Here is a 22,109-nt window from a genome sequence, read left to right as displayed (position 1 = left end):
TGTGCCAGGGATCCTGTTTTGACACTGCTTCACTGGCAGGCTCATTTAATGCGGCTCCCCTTTCATCGCTTCACATCTCACTGCTTCAAAGTTCCCTAGCTCCCCTCGTCCAGGGATGGGCGCCTTGCCATCTATAAATACACAGAAGTGTGCTGTTCTGATGGCAGAGAGCAGACAGGCAGGGAGATGAAACCAGACCAGGTGGGTGGATGGAAAGGGGGACGGATTCTGAATAGTCTCTCCCCTCTCGGCGAAACCACATGACTTCCCACAATTCTCCTTTTCGAAAAATAAAAACAAAACCCTCCCTCTAGCCAGTGCCGGTTTTACGTATAAGCTAAACAAGCTATAGCTTAGGGCCCCACTCTCTTGGGGCCCCTAAAAAAATGTAAAGGATGTACATTTCCAAAATATAAGGTAGAAAACAATAAAATAAAATTTCAGTTCAACAATTACTTTGATAAAATACATATTTTGTTATGTGCAAATGGTTTTAGATACCTATTAGGTCCATAAATTACCATATAGCATATATTCAACACAAAAAACAGTGCCAATTTGTTGTTGACAAAGGACAGGTGGACATATAAAGGACCCCATTGCCTTCAGTAGCTTAGGGTCTCATCAAACCTAAATCTGGCCCTGCCTCTAGCACAGGGATGGGAAAGCCTTGTGGTCCCAAGGGACACATTCCGTACTAGGCAACCTTCTGGGGGGGCCGCATGGCGGTTGTGGGTGGGACCAGAGGCAAAAGTGGGTGGAGCAACTGATGGCTATGTTACCTTTGTGCCATAAGCCAGTTTCTAGACACCCTGTTACCCCCTCATCCTTCCAGGGAAGCAAAGGGAACCCTCAGAAGTCAAGGGCAAATTCCAGCCAGGCAAAAGCACTTGCGGAAAGTGTGATGTGAGGCTGGTGAGGGGCAAGGCCTGCAAAGAGGGGGGTGTGGCTTGGGAAAATTTGGAGGGCCAGGTGGAGAGCTCTGGGGGCATTTTGCTCCCTGGCCTGATATTCCCCACCCTGCTGCTGTTGCAGCACAGATCTATATTCTCCCCTAAGACAGCTAGACTTTGTTTTATTCACTGCCTTCATATCCCACCTTTTCCTCCAAGGAGTTAAAGGTGGCTTCTCCTCATTTCATCTGCACAACAACCCTGTAAGGTAGGCTAGGCTAGGCTGAGGGATGGCAGTGGCTGGCCCCCAAGGACTCCAGGGCCAAGTGGGGATTAGGACTCTGGTCTCCAGGGTCCTAGTCCAACGCTCTAACCACTACGCCACACTGCCTCTTGCAACCACAAAATGGGCTACACCTAGCCAGCGGCAGATGCTCAAGCTCCCTGGAAATGCATAACCAGGGGCTTGCTGTGCATCAAGATAAACCTCTTGAAGCTGCCAGCCCAGTTGGTGACAGCAGTGGTGCAGTGGCCAGGTATTAAATGAGGAAGCTATTCTGGAGCAAGGAGCATGGGGAATACTCTCTCCTCCCCAGCATTGCATGGCTCCCTCTCCCTCCTGTTTATTGTCTCATCCAGTCCCATCGCAATGCTTCTGACTTCCATTTGTGAAGGTAAGGGAGGGAAGCCTCTCCTCCCACCCCCCGCTGAGTTTGTGGGATTCCCACTGGGGCATCTGGAAGATTTAATCCACTTGCAGAACTAAATTCTGCTCTTCTTCAGGGCTTGGGTCCTCAAATCACCCTACAGAAGCAAGCCAGAGAGAACAATTTCTCTTCTCACAATGGCCAACCAGATGCATGAATGGAAAGTCCCCAAACAGGACAAATTCCCCCTCTTGGAATACCATCAACTGGTATTCAGAAGCATCACTGCTTCCAACAGTGGAGGGAGAACATAGCCATCCTGGCTAAAAGGTAAAGGTAAAGACCCCTGACCGTTAGGTCCAGTCGCAGACGACTCTGGGGTTGCAACTCTCATCTCGCTTTATTGGCTGAGGGAGCCAGCGTACAGCTTCCGGTTCATGTGGCCAGCATGACTAAGCCGCTTCTGGAGAAACCAGAGCAGCGCACAGAAATGCCGTTTACCTTCCCGCCAGGGTGGTACCGATTTATCTACTTGCACTTTGACGTGCTTTTGAACTGCTAGGTTGGCAGGAGCAGGGACCGAGGAACGGGAGCTCACCCCGTCGCGGGGATTCGAACCACCGACCTTCTGATCAGCAAGCCCTAGGCTCTGTGGTTTGGACCACAGAGCCACCCGTGTCCCTAGTAGCCATCAAACTGCTTTCTCCTCCATGAGTTTTTATCTAATCCTCTGTTTTAAAGCCATCCAAGCTGGTGACCATCACTGCCTCCTGTGGGAGCAAATTCCATAGACATAGAATCATAGAGTCAGAAGGGACCCTGAGGATCATCTAGCCCAACCCCCTGAGATGCAGGAATATGCAGCTGTCCCATACGGGGATTGAACTTGCAACATTGGTGTTATCAGCACCATGCTCTAACCAACTGTGTGCTGTGTGAATAAAGACTTTATTTTATCTGTCCTGAAAAGTCCTATGCAGGCTGGAGTGACAGCAATTTCAAAGCTTTATTTTCAAAAGCTGAGAAAGAGATATTTAATCCACATTAAACTGGATTATTTGCCTGAATCAATGTATACAGAGAAACAATTTTTGAGAGGATAGTTTAAGCAAGGTTTTAACCAGCAGAGGGTGCCATCAGGCACCCTTAGAATCACCAACTCTTTTGACAGGATATATCTGGCCACTGAACAGGTACCGTTCCTGAATCATAGCATCATGGAATCATAGGAGTTGGAAGGGACCACGAGGGCCATCTAGTCCAACCCCTTCAATGCAGGAATCTTTTGCCCAGTGTGGGACTTGAACCCACAACCCTGAGATTAAGAGTCTTATGCTGTACCGACTGAGCTATCCTGTTACATTCAAGAAAAGGTCAGTCATGTTTTCATATAATCCTGAATGACAGTCCTGTTTTTAGATTGCTTTAAAAAAATTATTTAAAAAGACAAGGGGGAAAGTCACTTGCAGGTCAAGGTCCATCGAGCCTTTCCAGGAAAGCATCTTTGCAAAAATAAGATCAGGAGAAAATCTAACCTACTGTTATTGTCTCTAGCGTGAAATGCAGTCTTCGTCACCACAAAAGTCGTGGATTCATCACTCTCACCAGAAAGGTGATAAACTGCCTGGAAAGGGAACCTGACCTGCTTGCAGCCACAAAACTGAATCAAGGGCTAAACTTTCAGTTAGTAAATTAGTAAATGGCTGGTTCCTCCCTTCCACCATATGCATGGAAATGGTGGGGGCCCACTGCTGTCTAAATCTTGGGGGAGCCTGGTCTTGGGAATGCATCAGCGCCGTCCCTTCACCCTTGGATTTTGCTCTTGGGTATCCAAGCCTAGTCACAAAGAATCAAGCATGAGTTTCACCAGCAAGCCTAAGAAACCAGGTAAGCTGGAATGAAGAGAAGAAATGTGCGATTGCCTTTCTTAAGCTGCATGGGAATGCAGCCTTTTCAACCAGCTTACAGATGTGGGAAATGCAAAAGCCTTACACAGATCAGAAAAGCCTTGCAGCTAGATCAGTCCAGTGGACCAACTAGTCCAGCATCTTCTCACAGTGGCCAGCCAGATGCCCCCGATTGGATTCAGGAACTGAGCTCAACAACCACTCTCCCAATTGTTGTTCCCCATTATTTGGTATTTAGAGGTAGAGTGTCCCTGGGCATGGAGGTTCTGCCAGTTTCCAGCCTTGCTGGTGAAAAGAGAGAGAGGCTGATGGCTGGCCTCATTTTTCACTCTAGTGCAGGCATAGGCAAACTCCGGCCCTCCAGATGTTTGGGACTACAATTCCCATCATCCCTAGCCAATAGGACCAGTGGTCAGGGATGATGGGAATTGTAGTCCCAGACATCTGGAGGGCTGGAGTTTGCCTATGCCTGCTCTAGTGCAGGAAAATGCAGCAGAGGCCAGCAAAGGCTAAAACAGTTGCTAGCTGAGCATGTCTGCACTTTTCATTCTCTGCACCCCTTCCCACTCCCTTCCCCTAAAATGATGCATTCAAGGTCACACAGGAGGACATGCCTGGCAGATGGGGGAGCAGAGATAAGGGGCGAGAGATTAGCCCGTCTACCATGTGGCCTGTCAGGTCTGCTGCCAAGCAACCTAAATACAAGCTCTGGCCAAGAGGGCCCCCAACCTCTTGAAAATGCTTGTTTCTCTCAGAGATGTTTTGGTTTGGGAGTCACTCCAGAATGACAAGGGCAGGCCGGTGTGGACACCACGGGTCCCCAAGGGTGCAGTGGACATGAGACATTGGCTCCCTGGTGCAGAATTCAGCTTGCTTTTAAAGGATTAAACAAGTTCCTTTGACTGCATCGTTGCAGGAAAACATTTGGCAATATTTCCGTGACCTTCTTTCCCCTTTGTTGCTCACTCCCTTAACAAGCTAATTCCATTTTATTAGGGGTAGGAGATGATGACCCACGAATGGAAGCCCCACGAGAGAAAACCAAGCACTTTGTATTGAAGTTTAATTTAATACTAGAACTTGCAGACATCCAGTGATGATGATGCATGCTGGGAGATTTCAGGGCACATCAAATAAAGTCCTTCTTTATGCAGCGCATGGCTAAACGATGGAACTCACCCCCACAGGAAGAAGCGATGGCCACTAACCTAAATGGCTTTACAGGAAGATTAGATAAATGCAAGGAGGAGAGGGCTGTCCATGGCTGCTAGCCAGGATGGTTATATACTCTGCTTCCATGATCAGATGCAGCAATGCTTTTCAACACCCGTTGCTGGAAGCTTCAGGAGGGGAGAGACCTCTTGCGCTCACATTCTGCTTGTGGGTTTCGCACAGACGTTTGGTTGGGCACTGTGAGAACAGGATGCTGGATGAGATGGGCTACTTTTCTTATGTTCTTATGATTGCTTAAGGATAGAGGAAATGATCTCCTACTGAATAGATCCTTTGGTACACCAGCTCAGCATTGTCTACCATGTAGTTTCTGTGCTGACTAGCAGTGGGATTTAGTCAGAGATCTCCCACTTTCAGCATGCAAAGCAGATGCTCTGCAGTCATTCATCATTTGTCTTGTAGTTAGTGTGCCGCTTTCAGACTGCAGCATTGTATATTTGGAGGCTCTGATCCCTGATTCAAACACCAGAGTCTCCTGTGAGCCTCTTTCCTGCAGTACCAGATCAGTAGGGCCAGAGGGAGCCTATGCCGGAAAGCAGCAAACCATCGCCACCTGGCTTCCAGCAACCCTGAAATTCTGCACATTATTTTCCAGACATCCACTGAGCTCCAAGTGCAGCTGCAAAGGGGGGAGACCTTTTTGCTCTTTCATGACTGTTGTCCATCAGAAATGAGAGCAGCAGCCTACATCCATCTGTTCCTTCCCTCCTGCTTCTCAAGATGCTCTGCAGCTGCCTTGCTACTGCCTTGGAAGAAAACTTCACTGCAGAGCCTGGCAAAGGGACACAGGAGGAAGTAGTTGACTGAGGAGTCTAAGCTTCTCCTTGCAGAGAGCAGCAGAATCAGGGCCAGAGAAAACACAAAGGGATCCTCCAGGCTAGTTTACTGGGTATCCAACCTGGTTTGCCTGTACAAAGCTTATGAAGAGGTGCATATTGGACATTCATTCTGATCCATCTTCATGTTAATAATTCCTTCACCCCACACTTTCCAGTGCATTTATTTCCCTGTCCCCTTCCGAACCACAGATAGTCCTTAAAAAACAAAAGTGGGTTTGTTGCATCAGGCTGCAAATGGGGGCAATCAGGCAAGCTTCTTGGCCTAGATGACCAGCCCTTTAGCTCCCCCCGGGATGGGACAACCCTGACAAGTGGGCAGGACCCCAACCTGTCAAGTGTAGAGAAAAGCAGCTCAGCAAATTTTCAGCCAAGGTTGGCTGTGTACAACATAGGTTGGTTGCTGTCTACGACATCATTCCATTCCGGGGAATGTTCCTGAAGCAGTTTGTGCCCATTTAAAAATGCTAGTTGTGCTTTCAGACAGAATAAGTAAAGAACAAATGTATATCTAAATGAATAAAATATTGTGTGGTATTCAGACCAAACAGCAGGCAATGTAAACTGAAGCTCATGGAACATGGCCCCTGCCTCCCCCCAGCTGTAGAGTGGCCGAGGGCGCGTGCAGTCAGTGTGGGGGCTGCCGCTCTCGTGCGCCATCCATACGGACATCCGTACTGGCTGCCGTGTGTGCGCACTCCATACAGGATGCAGCACATGCACAGTCTGTATGGGATGCCGCACATGCACAGTCCATATGGGATCCCACTCGCGCAGCAGCCCGTACGGTCACCATGCAAGCGGCAGCCCATATGGATGGCGTGCATGAGCAGCAGCCTGTACGGACTGTGCATGTGTGGCATCCTCTACGGAGTGCACGGGCTGCCGCACATGCACAGTCCATATGGATGTCACACGTGCATCACCGGGCAGTTCGTCCCACCCCTCGGCGTCCCGCCCCGGGTGCCAGAGAGGGTTCCTCCGCCACTGCTTATGGGCTCCCCATTGAGGCACCCGGCCGGCACTGTGAGAAAAAGATGCTGGACTGGATGGCCCCCAGAGGCCTGATCGAGCAGGGATCTTCCTATGTTCTGTTTCTCTTCTCCTATTCTCTTAGGGCCATAGCAGCAACAGAAGGAGGCCAATGGCAGCAGGCGACGGAAACTGAAGCTCATGGAACATATCAGGCTGACTTCCTTGGCACACCCAGGAGGAATTGCTGTGGACCATTTCGTGCAGAACAAGCCCTTCGATTGTGCAGGCACTACAGAGACAGCGCAAGAAGGAAAGAGGGTGTGTCTTCACTAGCCACACCCCCTTGCTGCATTTCAGACCATTTCTATTTCTTGCTTTCCTGGACATGCAGTTCTTCCTCTTGGAATGTCAAGCTGGGTTGGTGTTTGTGTGCGTTGCTAAATTTGGACACTTGTGCCCAAGCCTCTCTCAGGAAATATGATTAAAAGGAGAGGGATCTTGATATGGGATATTTAAAAGGGAGGGGGTAGGGTTAGGAATTGGTCAGAGCTCTCCATTTCAGATTTTTGCTGTTTCTCTGTTTTTCTGCAAATCTGAAATTCAGTTCTCTGCTTCTCCACCTCTGTTTCCCCTCCCCCCTTTTAAAAAAGAGGTCCTTATGAAAATTCATCAGCAAACTTCTCCCAATGTGCATGTTTTGTGCAATTTGGATGGATGCACACATTTTTACAAAGGATTGGCTCCTAATATAATGCAACTTTGCATGCTATTTCCGTGAATATATGGATTTCTTGCATATATTCTTACGTATATACACCTTTGAACACCTTGGTTGGCTAGAGAACTCTGTTGCAAAATTTGGAGAAGTTCAAATTTGGAACTTTGCTTTCAAGTTTAAAATATCCCCCTGGATGCTTTGGGCTGGAACTCCCATCCATCTGGGGCTGATAAGAATTGTAGCACCAAACATCTGGCAGGCACCAAGTTGACGAAGAGCACTTTAGCTTTTCAAAAAGGCTTTAAAATCATTTCCCCCCTGGAATTTAGTGATTGAGGGGAGCAGTGTATGTAAAACATCTTCTAAACTTGTAGCCTCTTTTTCTATGGAGCTACAGCAGTGATACGAGATAGAGCTTCATTTCTTCAGCAGCTGTGCTGGGAACAATTGGCCTTTGTCAAATTAGAGGAATGGCTCCAGCAGGAAGAGCAGAGGAAGAGCCTTCCTCGCCCTACGGGAACGGTCATGCCCATCCCAGCACAAAGGAGTGGTATCCCTGCCCCCCCCCCGGAAACCCACTTGGCCAGCCTGACACAGCCAGAGGCCCAAGGCTCTGGATCACATGACATCTCAGGCAGATCATAGAACTATAGAATTGGAAGGGATCCTGAGGGTCATCTAGTCCAACCCCCTGCAATGCAGGTAAGGTAAAGGTAAAGGGACCCCTTACCATTAGGTCCAGTCATGGCCGACTCTGGGGTTGCGGTGCTCATCTCACCTTATTGGCCGGGGGAGCCAACATACAGCTTCCGGGTCATGTGGCCAGCATGACTAAGCTACTTCTGGTGAACCAGAGCAGCTCACGGAAATGCCATTTACCTTCCCGCCGGAGCAGAGCCTATTTATCTACTTGCACTTTGACATGCTTTCGAACTGCTAGGTTGGCAGGAGCAGGGACCGAGCAATGGGAGCTCACCCGATCACGGGGATTTGAACCGCCAACCGCACTAGGCTCTTTGGTTTAACCCACAGCGCAACCTGCGTCCGCAATGCAGGAATCACAGCTAAAGAATCCTTGACAGATGACCACCTAATCTCTACCTAAAAACCTCTGACTAAGGAGAGTCCACCTCCTTCCGAGGTCATCCATTCCACCGCTGAGCAGCTTGCACCCTCCGGAAATTCTTCCGAATGTTTAGTCAGAATCTCTTTTCTTTGTCATTTGAATCTGTTGGCTTAGATCTTCTCTTTTGGAGAAGCAGAAAACAAGCTTCTGTGTATCTGAAGATAGCTATCATGTCGCCTCTTAGGAGGGGAGAATAATCTCATGTAAAACCAAGCAAACTCTGTTGGCTCTAACTTCTGCCCAGGCTTCTTAGAGAAGCTGAGTCGGTGGATTGTGCTTCCTCTCTTTGAATCTGCGAGAGAACATGACCTCGTGAGGGTGCTGTGTTGGAGAAGGAATTGGAGAGGGTGGTGCCCATGGCCACTCTCCAAATTCCAAATGTGACCTTGGGGCCAAAGACATTAGTGACCCCCTGTAAGGCATTATGTTTCTTCAGTGATGGTTTGTACATCACATTAACCACAGCTTAGGGTTCCCCCCTCCCTTTGTATGGGAAGGAGACTAAAACGGTTAAAAACAAAATGCTCTCACTTAGCAGCCAGGTTTTCTTCTTCTCTTTCTTTCCATAATGACAACCATTCTGGGTACCCACTCCATCCCTCTAAATGTTGCTATGGAAACCCTCATTGGACGCACACAAAATTATCTTTGACATCACTTGGCGCAGACGAGCCATACCTTGCGAAGTTAAAGCAATCCTCCTCTCTTACCCAGATGGCACATTTTACACACTACAAAATGTGGTCAAAAAATGCCCCTCTGCCTCCAGCTCCTAGCGCTGAGCTGCTTGCGTGGGTGGACGTCAATTATCCAAATGGATCCCCACTTGTCAGTCATTCAGCCTACATGCTCAAGGCAGACCCTGTTTCTCTTTGCATGCTGCTGCCCAAAATATCCTAATTTCCCCAGTCCTTCTCGCCTTTGACAGCCTGGATAGCTCTGTTGGTTAGAGAGTAGTGCTGAAAAGGTTGCAGGTTTCGATCCCCATACAGGACAGCTGCATATTCCTGAGAGCCAGCATGGTGTAGTGGTTAAGAGCGGTAGACTCGTAATCTGGGGAACCGGGTTCGCGTCTCTGCTCCTCCACATGCAGCTGCTGGGTGACCTTGGGCCAGTCACCCTTCTCTGAAGTCTCTCAGCCCCACTCACCTCACAGAGTGTTTGTTGTGGGGGAGGAAGGGAAAGGAGAATGTTAGCCGCTTTGAGACTCCTTTGGGTAGTGATAAAGCGGGATATCAAATCCAAACTCTTCTTCTTCTTCCGTGAAGTAGGTTGGACGAGATGATCCTTGGGGTCTCTTCCAACAGTTCTTATCTTTGTTTTTCTTATCTGTGAGACTAAAGAAGAACTGCTGCACCTTTCAGTGGTGACATGACTCATAGAACCATGGACTTAGAAGGGAGCTGAAGGGGCAACTAGTCTAACCCCCCACAATTCAGTAACCACGGCTAACAGACTCGTTTCAGTTTGTCTGGCCTTCTGACATGGGGGTCAACTGACATATTCCACTTTGCTTTTGCAGTCAGAAGGGCAAGAGTAGCACCTGCTGCTTGAATGCCATGCGTAAAGCAGCTTGTATCATGCTAGTGTGGCATAGTGGTTAGAGCGTTAGACTGGGGTTCAAATCCCCACTCAGCCATGAAGCTTGCTGGGTGACTTTGGACCAGTCACTGCCTCTCAGCGTAGCCTACCTCCCAGGGTCATTGTGGGGATTAAATGAGGAAGGGGAGAACCACGTATGCTATCTTGAGTTCCTTGGAGGAAAAAGGTGGGATATAAAATGCATTTTTTTTTAATAAAAAAAACTGTTTTAAAAGTGAGATACGGAATGTTCAAGACTGGAAGGGGGCACACGACTTCTTCGTTGCACCAAATTTGACTCAGCTTGCTGCAAATATAATCCCATCTGGGTGTGTTATTAATAGCACTGCCTACACATTAAAACAGGATGGAAGAGGTCAAACAGTCCACAGAGAGTACATAGATAATTGCAGGATCCTTTCAAATCTCTCCATGGCTCCAAAATGCTGATTCCAGGATCTGAATTTGTGGGGCAATTACGACCTTCAGGGCACGTGAGCCAAGCAGTGAATCAACGTGTCTCTGAAAAGAGGGGCTGGAGGTTTTGTTCAGAGGCAAGGAGCAAGCATGTTAAAGCTGATAGGATACACATCAGAAACAGAGGGAGCTTATTTATACAGAGACCACCAGTTCATCTAGCTATGTAATGTCCACGCTGACTAGACATGTGGCTGCCCAGGATTTCGGGGAGGGGACACTCCCAGATTCAGTCCCTGAGATGCTGTTGGACCTTCTGCATGCAAAGCAGCTGGCCTGCCTCTCAGCAACAGCCCTTCCCTCCCTCCTATTTTCCCCACCACGATGGAACGTAATTAGCTCGCCTCAAGCCAAGAACATAGTCTGCACGCAAAGCCATCTCTTCTCCAGTGACTCAGCTGGGCACCAGTAGAACACTTTCCACCATTAGACTTTCCTGGTGTTAACCACAAAATGAAAATTCAAGCATGAAGCTAGGGTTGCCATATTTCAAAAAGTTGCGCCAGGACACCTTGAAAGTTGTTGAGCTCTTTTTAGGAAGACCCCAAAATTGCTGAGTCTTTTTAAGGAAAACCTGAAATTATTTGGCTTTTTATTTTTACAGAAATATGGTTTTTGAATTGACTTGCCTAAGGTACAGGACAAAGCGCCACCTTTCAGAAATTCTCCCTGGACGTCACTTCTGCCTTTGAAATCATGGTAACCCCTGATGAAGCCATCGAACAAATAAGCACATCAAGGAAGGACTTGTACAATCAACGGCTATTATCATGCCTCTTTTGACTGGCTGTCCTGCTACAAAGGAATTACCTGCATCTATTATGGCATCTGAGCTGGTGTCTATAATGCCTTAAGACTGGAAAGGTGCTGGCATTATGGACTCCTCTGGTCCTGTGACTTCTGAGGAGATAGAAATGTCAAAGGCTGAATCAAAAGAAACATTCTTCTCCAGGTATGAGATGCCCTCTAAATCTGTGGCATCTGGCTGACGCCTGTGAAAACAGGATACTGGATTGTCATGGATGCTTTAGCTGAGATTCCTGCATTGCAGGGGGTTGGACTAGATGACCCTTGGGATCCCTTCCAACTCTACAATACTACGGTTCTAAGTGTTTACAAGCACTGCTCCAGAACCCCTAAATGGTACACTTTCTGGGAATGTAGCCTAGAACCAAACTCTGCATTGGGGCAACAAATTGCACAGTGAACCTATAGTTTGCTTTTAAAGCGAAGGGCCGACAAGTTTGGTTCTTTTGTGTTTGGATCCCTATGGAGATCTGCATGAGCATTGTGTGATGTCGTCTCCATGTACAAATAGTCAAAGATGCTTGCTCAGTGTGTCCAGTCAAGCGCCTTCATTAACCCAGTCCACATCAACCCCCCGGAGATGATATTGGCAAGTATGAAAAAATGCATAAACCAGAGATGTGGGACATCTTGATGATCAAGATGGATGCTCTGTTCTGACCACAAGGGGTTAACAACAAAAGATGCTAAAGTGCTATATTAATGACTCTGGATTTGAGATTCAGTGGCAAAGAGACAGGAGAGTCACTCCCGATTGCAGCTCATGTACCTTGTTTTTGGAATATTAATCGGAATCAAGCTGCGTCTCACAATTAGAACGCTGATTGTACTTCCCTCCATCTGTAGTCAACCCAATTAAAGGCGGCAGCTTAGGAAGAGGTTCATCGGGGGAGCTAATTGGGGGAATGAAATGGGCCTTTATTCTTAGGAAATGGAGGGGGCACTGCTGAGCTTGAGGGGGCACCCTGCTTACACTTCCCTGCCACTGCTGCCCCCACTCTGCTGCCTGCCTGAAATCTCAAGTTACGAGATCTCAACGAGTACGCTGCCTCTCTCTTTCTCGCTGGCCTCATTTCCTCACCGCTGATGCAGCTTGCTAATTTCAGTGCCACCATCAGAAGACAGAACAGTGACTTCTGGTTGTTCAGCCTTCTCTTGGGGAAGATGGTGTCTTGAGTTCCCACCGTATAATTTCACTGAGGTGTCTTTTCCATCTGATTCTAGGCAAAGGATCCAAATCTCAGGTGGCAGGGATGACCACCAATCTAGTTGGCTTTAGAAGAGGATTGGATAAATTCATGGAGGAGAGGGTTATCGATGGCTACTTGCCAGGATGCCAACGCTCTATCTCCAAAGTTGGAGGTAACAATGCTTCTGACGACCAGTTGCTGGAAACCACAGCAGGGGAGAGAGGGCTCTTGTGCTCAAATCCTGCTTCCTGGTTTCCCACAAGTCCCTGCTTGGCCGCCATGAGAACAGGATGCTGGACGAGATGGGCCACTGGTCCAATCCTGCAGACTCTTCTTATGTTCTAATGAAATCCCTCTGGGCTTAAACAGTTACAACCCAGGAGAGTATTTTCTCCTCATACATCCTTTACTCCTTGGGAAATTCATAGCGAATGTCTTCTCATGCTCTTAGCCGAAGCGCTTGTCTGATTTGCTGTGTTTTAGCCCAGCACTCTACGATGGTACAACCCTGAGCCAGGTGCAAAAAGGCTTACAGATAGAATTAAAGAACAGGGATGCCTCCTAGCACTTTCTGTACAGGAGAAGTCTCTTTTGCTGATCAGAACTGAACTGAGCTCATACCCTTTAAGACAGAACTCCACTCCTGTTCGCCCCTAATTTCAGCAGTCTAATACAGGTGAGCAAATTTGTTTCCTTATTGCTGCTGTTGGGCAGTTGAGACTCACTGAGCATTCAACCGGAATTGGGCTATGTACACTTTACCAACCTAACATGCAGACAGGCCATTCTTTTCCTCAATTCAGATCAAAGCTGGGGGGTTTTGGGGTGGGGAAAACATGAAAACAGAGCATTTTATAAGAAAGGACAGGATAGATACAAGGTAGATATGGACTGCAGCTAATGTAACCAGTGGTGGGAGCGCCATGGATGCTGGTAAATGGGGATGCACACACTGCTTTCTTTGCAGGGAGATGAGATGACACCGACGATTTCATCAGCATTCGTTCTGGTCTGCTTGCGGGGCAGGTTAGATGAGGTTGCATCAAAGCAAGTGCCATTCTACACTTCGCTGCACAGTTTTGCATCACTTTCCCAAATGCCAATTGGAGGGAGGGGGAGTCAGGTTTGTTGCAGGAAATCTCTGCAGGGTTAAACTATGGAACTCACTTCTGCAGGGAACAGTGGTGGCTAGCAACTTGGATGGCTTCAAAAGAGGATTGCACAGATTCATGGAAAAGACTTTCAGTGGCTATTGGCCATGATGGCTATGCTCTGCCTCCTGAATGCTTCTGAATACCAGTTGCCAGAAACCTTGTTGTTGTTGTTTAGTCGTTTAGTCGTGTCTGACTCTTCGTGACCCCAAGGACCAGAGCACGCCAGGCACTTCTGTCTTCCACTGCCTCCTGCAGTTTCGTCAGACTCATGTTTGTAGCTTTGAGAACACTGTCCAACCATCTCGTCCTCTGTTGTCCCCTTCTCCTTGTGCCCTTCATCTTTCCCAACATCAGGGTCTTTTCCAGGGAGTCTTCTCTTCTCATGAGGTGGCCAAAGTATTGGAGCCTCAGCTTCACGACCTGTCCTTCCAGTGAGCACTCAGGGCTGATTTCCTTAAGAATGGAGAGGTTTGATCTTCTTGCAGTCCATCGGACTCTCAAGGGTCTCCTCCAGCACCATAATTCAAAAGCATCAATTCTTCGGCGATCAGCCTTCTTTATGGTCCAGCACCACCACCAACAACAACAACCAACAACAATTTATTATTTCTACCCTGCCCATTCAACTGGGTTTCCCCAGCCACTCTGGGCAGCTTCCAACAGAAGGTTAAAAATACATTAAAACATCAGTTTTAAAAACTTCCCTAAACAGGGCTGTGCTCAGATCCTGCTTGTGGGTTTCCCACAGGCAAATTTGGTTGGCCACTGTGAGAACAGGATGTTGGACTAATTGGGCTCCCTTTCACCTGACCCAGCAAGCTTCTCTTACATTCTAACGTTTAGCCTCCCAATCACCTAACATTCTGCAACCTGAATTTCCAGCTATGAAAGTGGATCCTGCCTGAAAACTGAAATGCTCAGCAATCTACTGCAGTAGATTCCCAATCTCCCTTCTTCTCGCTCTTGATCCTGGCCGTTTCTAGGTTAAGGAATCGGTAGGTCTCTTGCAGCTCGCATCTTCTCCCCCAAACTTCTCATGTGGGGCTTCCCCCCCCCCCCAATAGCTGCCTTGCAGTCTGCTGAGTGGGAGTTTTTCTGGCTTCCAGTAAGAACAGGGAAGCAGGTTTTTATCATAAGTAGCTAAGATTTCTGATCTGCCAGCAGGGGAACATATGTCCCCCGAGAGAAGGCAATGTACTGGATGAGGGGGAAGAAAGACATTTTAATAAAAGCTCGCCAGAATATCGCAGCAAGGACTTTAGCGGCTGCTCTCGGTAGTTTCTAGGCTACCTCAATTTATTTCTGCTAAATATAGAAGCATATTAATTAGGGGTCTGTTCATTTCAAAAGACTCCAGCTGATTGCAAAGAAACGAATCCAATCCTTCTTTGTTCTCCCAACCCACCTGTTAATTATGCAAATGCAGCAAGGTGCGCCCCTGATTTTATCTAGCTCCAGCAACTAGAAACCTAGGAAGCTGCATTATATATACCAAGTCAGACCCGTTGCTCCAAATAGCTCAGTACCGTCTACACAGACGGGCAATGGCTGTTTGGGGTTCGAAGCACAAGACATTCCTAGCTCTACCTAGAAGTACCAATGATTGAATCTGGGACTTTGCACAGAACTATGGCCCTTCTCCAAGTGAGTTCAAATACCTTGTTCCCTCCACCATTTCACAGATGCACATAAGGCCACTCCCTGTACATGGGTGGGTGGGGTTAGGGGCAGAGTCTGGCAGCCCATCAGTATGATTTTATGGACAGTGGTGGGCAAGCACAATCCAATTTCAAATCTGTCTCAGGTGGAATTAAAAGTTCATGCAGGCAGGGGCTGCAGGGACAGAGGACACCAGCCTTCTTCAACCTGGTGCCCTCCAGATGCATTGGACTAGAACAGGGGTCAGCAACCTTTTTCAGTCCACCGTCCCTCAGACCATGTGGTGGGCTGGACTATATCTTTTGGGGGGAAATGAACCAATTCCTATGGCCCACAAATAACCCATAGATGCATTTTAAATAAAAGCACATATTCTACTCATGTAAAAACACCAAGCAAGCCCCACAAATAACCTAGAGATGCATTTTAAATAAAATCACACATTCTACTCATGTAAAAAGACACTGATATCCGGACGGTCCGTTGGCCAGATTTAGAAGGCGATCGGGCCAGATCCGGCCCCCAGGCCTTAGGTTGCCTACCCCTGGACTAGAATGCTCATCAGGCCCTAGCTAGCATGGCTGATTTAAAGTAATGCATTCATCCCAGAATTATTTAGGTGGACATTCAGCTGATTTCAAAATTAGATGGCTGCTGGCTACTTTCTGCAGTGCAGGGGCTTGAACTGGCTGACCCTTTGTGTTCCTTCCAGCTCTACAATTCTATGACTCTATGAATGTAGATTGGTTTGCTGCCTGTAGGGTAGCTTCACATACACCAGCAGTGAGAAAGTTATGGACTGCTTTTTATGCAAATCCATGTTGACTGCCAGGAGGATTGTTCTAAGCCCTAAACAAATTGGGAGGAAAGCTTTACAATTCCATGTTTTGACCATTTGCATTTCTGAAATGTGACATGTTTAACATAGGTTACCTCCAGACTCTGTGTTCTGTGGGAGTGATTCAGTCACATATTGGAACTTCTGGTTTCCAGGTTTAAAGTGGAATAAGGTGTTCTAATCCACACAAAAGATTTTTATGGCTCGGGAAATGCTTTGAAAAATGCAGGTTGAATGAATGGCCATTGACAAGGCATAAACACCTGCAAGGAAATCAGAATGAATGCAGGACAAATGTTCATTGCCATATAACCTCCCTGCAAACAAATCGGAACAAATACTCTCTGAAGGCTGGATATGATCTAACTGCCACCGAAACTTTGTGCATGTAAAACAGGATGAAATCTGAAGAGAAAGGCCATCTGGAGGACCCCAACTCTTGGACTGTATTGTTTTTGTGTATTACATTGTGATGGCTGTTGGTCACAGACAATGGAAGACCAGGTGGATAACTGATTGCTAATGCCGTGGCAAAGATATTAGGTGCTTCCAGAACATGAACTTAATCCAGAATTCTCTGTCTGCTAACACAAATGGAAGGGTGAGCTTTAATGTTGCACAACAGCAGTTGCACTGGCAAAAACTCTGTGCAACAGAGGGCTTGATTGATTGATTGATTGATTGATTGATTGCATTGAAAGCTCACCTTTTTCTCCAAGATGCTAAAGGTGGAGCACAGGGTTTTCTTCCCCTTTTTCTTGAATCCCCACAACAACCCCCAAAGGTCACTCAGTGAGTTTCATGGCCAAGTAATGATTTGAACCCTGGTCTCCAGCAAATTTAGGTTGTAAAGCTGATTTGGCACTCTGGGGCAACAAAGCCATTCTCTCTCTCTCTCTCTCTCTCTCTCTCTCTCTCTCTCTCACACACACACACACACACACACACACACAATGTTTTATGATAGGGGAAGTGATGGGGAAATGCACTGTCAATGTAACATTGTGTAATCTCTGTTCAAATAAATGAGGCTATATGCTCAATGAATAGCTGACATCATCGAATTTCCCTGGAAATGTTTTGCAAACAGGTCAGGATGCATGTTTGATAAGCAGGGCACCTGGAAAGGTGCACAATCCCAGCTGAAATGAGATAAAGAACATCCCCACCAGGGCTATATCTGGCTGTTTATAGATTCAGACCAGCCAGTAGAGTCTGATGGGATTATCAGCTCTGGGGTTAGGGATCTCTCTCTCTTTCTCCCCCCCCCCCCGCCCCTGTGTCTCTCTCACACACATACACACACTATTGATTGTGGGTGAATGCAATGCTGGTTCACAGCATCAATCTCTCTCCAACACCTTTCCATGGAAAGGGAATCAAGCCCATTTCTATCCATCTAAGCTGTAGCCACACCCTGAACCCTATAGCAATTATTATAGCATTGCCTGAGAGCCTTGGACCATAAATAAACGTGACTGACAGGTGCCCCTGCATCCTCCCTGAGGCCCATTTCCAGGAAGTCGGTTTAAAATTACTCGGTGTTTAAAATTTTATAACCCAGACTTTCATGTTTAATTTTTAAAATCCACACAAGCATCTTAGGGAAATCCCACAGGGCAAAGTCAACACATGCAATCATTTGCAGGAAAATGTGGGGGTGAAACATTCCCCCTCCCCCACCCCAATGTTTTACGTTTTCAAGATGCTGGTTCCACTTTTTCCCATGCAGAAAGATTCTCCATTTGAGTTGCCGTTGGCAGCAGCTGGAGAACAGAAGGCAAAACAAAGAAAGTCCCTCCCCCATGTTGGAAGGACAATAAACTGGGGTTAACATAAGCTTGTTGAGCAATAATGATGATGATGATGATGATATGCATGCAGGGGGGGGGGATCAGGCATAGGCAAACTACAACCCTCCAGATGTTTGGGACTACAATTCCAATCATCCCTGACCACTGGTCCTGTTAGCTAGGGATGATGGGGATTGTAGTCCCAAACATCTGGAGGGCCGGAGTTTGCCTACGTCTGGTCTGGATGATGCCCTAAATCCCTTCCAATTCATGGGATCCTATACTTGTGGGGGTAGAATATATGGAAGCAAAGTTGGCAAACCATTCCTTTTGTTTGGCAAAGATTGTGGCTGACTAGTTAAACGGATTAGCATAACCAAAGAGGCTGCTGTGTGCCAGAGGGGAAGCGGATGTGCCTTTCTTCCACTCCCTCACCTAGCTACTAGCTAGGAGAACACTAACCAGTGAGGTGTGAGAGAGCTAAACTGGAAGTAGGCTGGAAGCTGGAGACACAGAGACCTGCTTGTTCAGTGCTGGATCCAAAGCTGCAAGATCTGTTGAGGTGCTAATTCCGTGAGCCCCTCCATCTGAAGCTAAGGTTGTATATATGAGTAAATGAAATCAACTATCCTGAAGACCCCACAATCTCCTCTGACCTTCCTTCCAAGGAAACAGGACAGTGGTAAGCTTTTGGAAACCCTAGAGTCTCTCAGCACTGGGAGATTGTGGTGGCATGTGACGCTGCTGATCATAATCAAACAAAGAGTCGCTTACTTGTTCCACTGGAATGACAAGAAAGGAGCCCCCTCCGGCACTTTCCGTTACTATGGCAAGGAACTTCGTATTCACCGCACAGAAGTGGTTGTCATGGACATTCTTGGTGATTGGGATCCCGTCAAAGCAGTGCTCTCGGTTGGCCACTTTGCCATAGACGTTTCGAAACTTGGAGCTGCGATACTGCGGCCGCCATGACATCTGCAAAGGGGAAAACATAGAGGGTTTTTTGGGGGGGTTATAGCAATGTCACCTTTTATGAGTGGTGCCTCAGGCTCCCACACTTAAAACAGAAAGGGAGACCCAACAAGATACAGAAGTACACCCCCCGTTTTGGCACCTAGGCACCCTTAATGCCGTATTTTTCACTCCATAAGACGCACTTTTTTCTTCCTAAAAAGTAAGGGGAAATGTCTGTGCGTCTTATGGTGTGAATCTGTGGTCCCTGGAGCTGAATTGCCCAGGGGCAAAATGAAGATCATGCTGCTTCTTTTTTTTTGGAAAGAGGGAAGTGGGTGTTGAAACAAAGCCACTGATTGGCAAGCGAACAGGAGCAAGATAAGGGACACTAGCAATAAAGGAGGCTGCCTGGGAGGGAGGAGGTAAAGATAGCAAACTTGCAAGGAGAGAAGACAGGAAGGCTTAAGCAATGAGGAGAGAAATTAGAAGAAAAGGAGGAGCAAAAAAACTGCTCCAGCTAAGGAAAAGACACTAAGGCAAAACAAGAGGGAAGGGGGTGTTGAAAGGAAAGCAGCTGATTAGTAAGCGATCGGGGAGGGAGATAAGGGACGCTAGCAATAAAGAAGGCTGCCTGGGAGGGGGAGGTAAAAGCCCATGGATCCTCAGGATTTTTACATTGGGTCACCTCAAATTCACCATCAGATCACATAGCATGTCCATGGCTATAGCCTGCACCAAAAAATCACCCACCCACAGTTGCCTGGAGCCGCAATGGCGCAAAAATGTGGTTACAAAGCACGGATTCACATGGATCCTCAGGATTTTTGCATTGGGCTACTCCAAACTCACATGTCTGTGGTCACAGCATGAACCACAAAAATCATACATCCACTGTTTCGTTCAGATTTTCCCCCCTTTGTTTTCCTCCTCTAAAAACTAGGTGCGTCTTATGGTCAGGTGCGTCTTATGGAACAAAAAATATAGTAATGCCATAAAGGTCAGACCACAGCCTGTCTCAGGGGCGTGGAGCCAAGGGACACATTCCTTCCTAGGGGCCACATGCCAGAGTCAATAGTGGGTGTGGCTGGAGGCAAAAAGGAGGTCAAGCAACAGGTGGGACTCATATTTCAGCCCTGCACAGACATCTGCAGCCGTCATCCAGGCAAGCCAGGGGGATTGTATCAGAGTTCAAGGACACTCCCCAGTCAAGCCAAATGCCCCCAAGGAGTGTGCAGCACAGGGCCTGTGAGGGGCATAGCCTGGGAAGCCTGGGCCGGATAGGGAGTCCTGAAGTGCTGCATTTGGCCCCCAGAGCTTGAGGTTCCCAACCTCTGGTCTATGGGAATCTAGTGTCAGCCAGATCCCGGCCTCTGGAGAGAATAAACCAGACTTCACATCCTGCTGAAACTCACAGCTCGGCTGCCCACCAGAGAGCAAGCCTGCATGTCTGCCAAGAACAACAAGCCCACCAGATGCATGGAGGGAGGGAGTTCACTCTTTGTAAGACAATGTAAGATCTTAACTGGCTACTTCAGAGTCCTCTTCAGCACCGCAAAATAGTGAGCTAGGTTGCAAGAGCTAAAACTAGGGGATAGTACCATCCAGGCTAATGGGAGGGCATTTCTTCCACCACCACCATCCTTATATAACTACCAGTAGGAGAATAATAGCCAAAGTGGTGTGAGTGAGTGAGCTGGAAGCAGGAGATGCAGAGACATGCTTGCTCTTTGCTGGATCCAATGGGGAAGCAAGATCTGTTTGGCTGTCAATGAGATTGGGGTGGGGTGTAACTGTTATTGGCATCAGTCTGTCTTGAGAAACAATGGAGTGCAAGGCTGAGCAGTATGTATGGAGGTCCCGGGCTACCCAGACAACAAGATCTCCCTCTCAGCCTCACTGATGTGGTCCAAAGGAAAGCAGAGCAATACGTTTGGCACCAACTTGTCTGCAGGCATTGTCAGGAGGAGGCGTACAAGATGCCGTCTAACCATCTTACGGACTTGGTTCTGGGTTTGTGAAGGGTTTACTCCATAGACTTTTCTTCTCACAAAGATGTACCTCAAGGCAGTTGGTATGGGGTGGAATTCACAATTATATATATATAAAGGTAAAGGACCCCTGACAGTTAAGTCCAGTCACGAACGACACTGGGGTTTCAGCGCTCATCTCGCTTTGCTGGCTGAAGGAGCCGACGTCCGTCCGTTTGTCTGCAGGCAGTTTTTCTGGGTCATGTGGCCAGCATGACTAAGCCGCTTCTGGCGAAACCAGAGCAGTGCACAGAAACGCCGTTTACCTTCCCGCCAGAGTGGTACCTATTTATCTACTTGCACTTTGATGTGCTTTCAAACTGCTAGTTTGGCAGGAGCTGGGACCAAACAACGGGAGCTTACCCTGGCACGGGGATTTGAACCACCGACCTTCCAATCGGCAAACCCAAAGCTCAGTGGTTTGCATCACAGCGCCACCCGCGTATGTATTCTGAATATATATATTCAGAATGCTGGCCAATGCACCCACTTGACCTACAAAGCTGATAGCAAGGAGCCTGCAGTTCATTCCCTCTTTTTATTATGTGTGTTCTCATCTACACATACACAGCCACGCACTTGGTCACCCAGCCAAGCTCTCTCCCAGATTTCCATTCTAAAGAGCGGAAGTCATCCATATGCAACCCATGTGAATTTGTCAGAGCAGGGAGAAAGGGGAGGGAGGGGGGTTGGGGAGAGGGGGCCCTTCCGCGCCCCTCTGTATTTCCTGTAAACAACTCTGAAGCTTCTGCGCCTGCCATAAGCTGGGAAAGGCAAGATTGCAGCTGCAGCTGGATGTGACTTTTGCACCGGGTCCCCTGGAAGGCTGCTCAGTATGGCAGAAACAGCAGGAGACTCAGCCCCTTGGAGCACCCAGAGATGAATGGCTCTTTTAGGGGCTGAATGGGAAGAAAGTTCATCCTGCACAAAAAGGGTTCTTGGCGTCATGTGAGAGTCTCAGGACAGAGGCTCTCACACATCGAGCCAGCAGTTTCCAAGACTTTGGGGAGTGACTCATGATTCCAACACACCCACCTACCATGGTAAAAAGAATTGCCGAAAGGAAGAGCTGCCTCCATCCAAGTCCATGCACAAACCCACACAATGGCTGTGCCTTCAAGTGCTGCAACTGCTTTGTGAAATCCCCAAAGTCAGTACAATCAGTATAGAACTCAGCAAGGTCCTAATCCATATGGGGGAAGAGGTAAGCTTGAAACCCAAAGGTCAGAAGCGAGAGGAGGTGGAAGAGATTGATGGCGGCTTCAGTTTTGCCTTGCCAAGACTCCAGGAGACT

General features: G+C 47.8%; 1 protein-coding gene and 1 long non-coding RNA gene across 2 annotated transcripts in view; one reads left to right on the top strand and one right to left on the bottom strand.

Moving 5' to 3' along the window:
* Positions 1-22,109, bottom strand: part of CORO2B (coronin 2B) — an 84,622-nt gene that overhangs the window by 27,879 nt on the left and 34,634 nt on the right. Inside the window, exon 2 of the mRNA XM_083713204.1 lies at positions 18,609-18,809. Within this exon, the coding sequence (XP_083569330.1) occupies positions 18,609-18,809 (201 nt within the window). The remainder of the gene's footprint in view (positions 1-18,608; positions 18,810-22,109) is intronic.
* On the top strand, positions 11,228-13,056 carry LOC310831993. The gene is made up of 3 exons (XR_014558097.1): positions 11,228-11,345; positions 12,425-12,562; positions 12,874-13,056. It is a non-coding gene; the product is annotated as an uncharacterized lncRNA (long non-coding RNA).

The sequence above is a fragment of the Podarcis gaigeae genome, assembly GCF_964106915.1.
Source record: "Podarcis gaigeae genome assembly, chromosome: 14".
NCBI classification, from domain to species: domain Eukaryota; kingdom Metazoa; phylum Chordata; class Lepidosauria; order Squamata; family Lacertidae; genus Podarcis; species Podarcis gaigeae.
The sequence above is the reverse complement of the archived record's forward strand: the minus strand, read 5'-3'. Positions and strand labels throughout refer to the sequence as shown.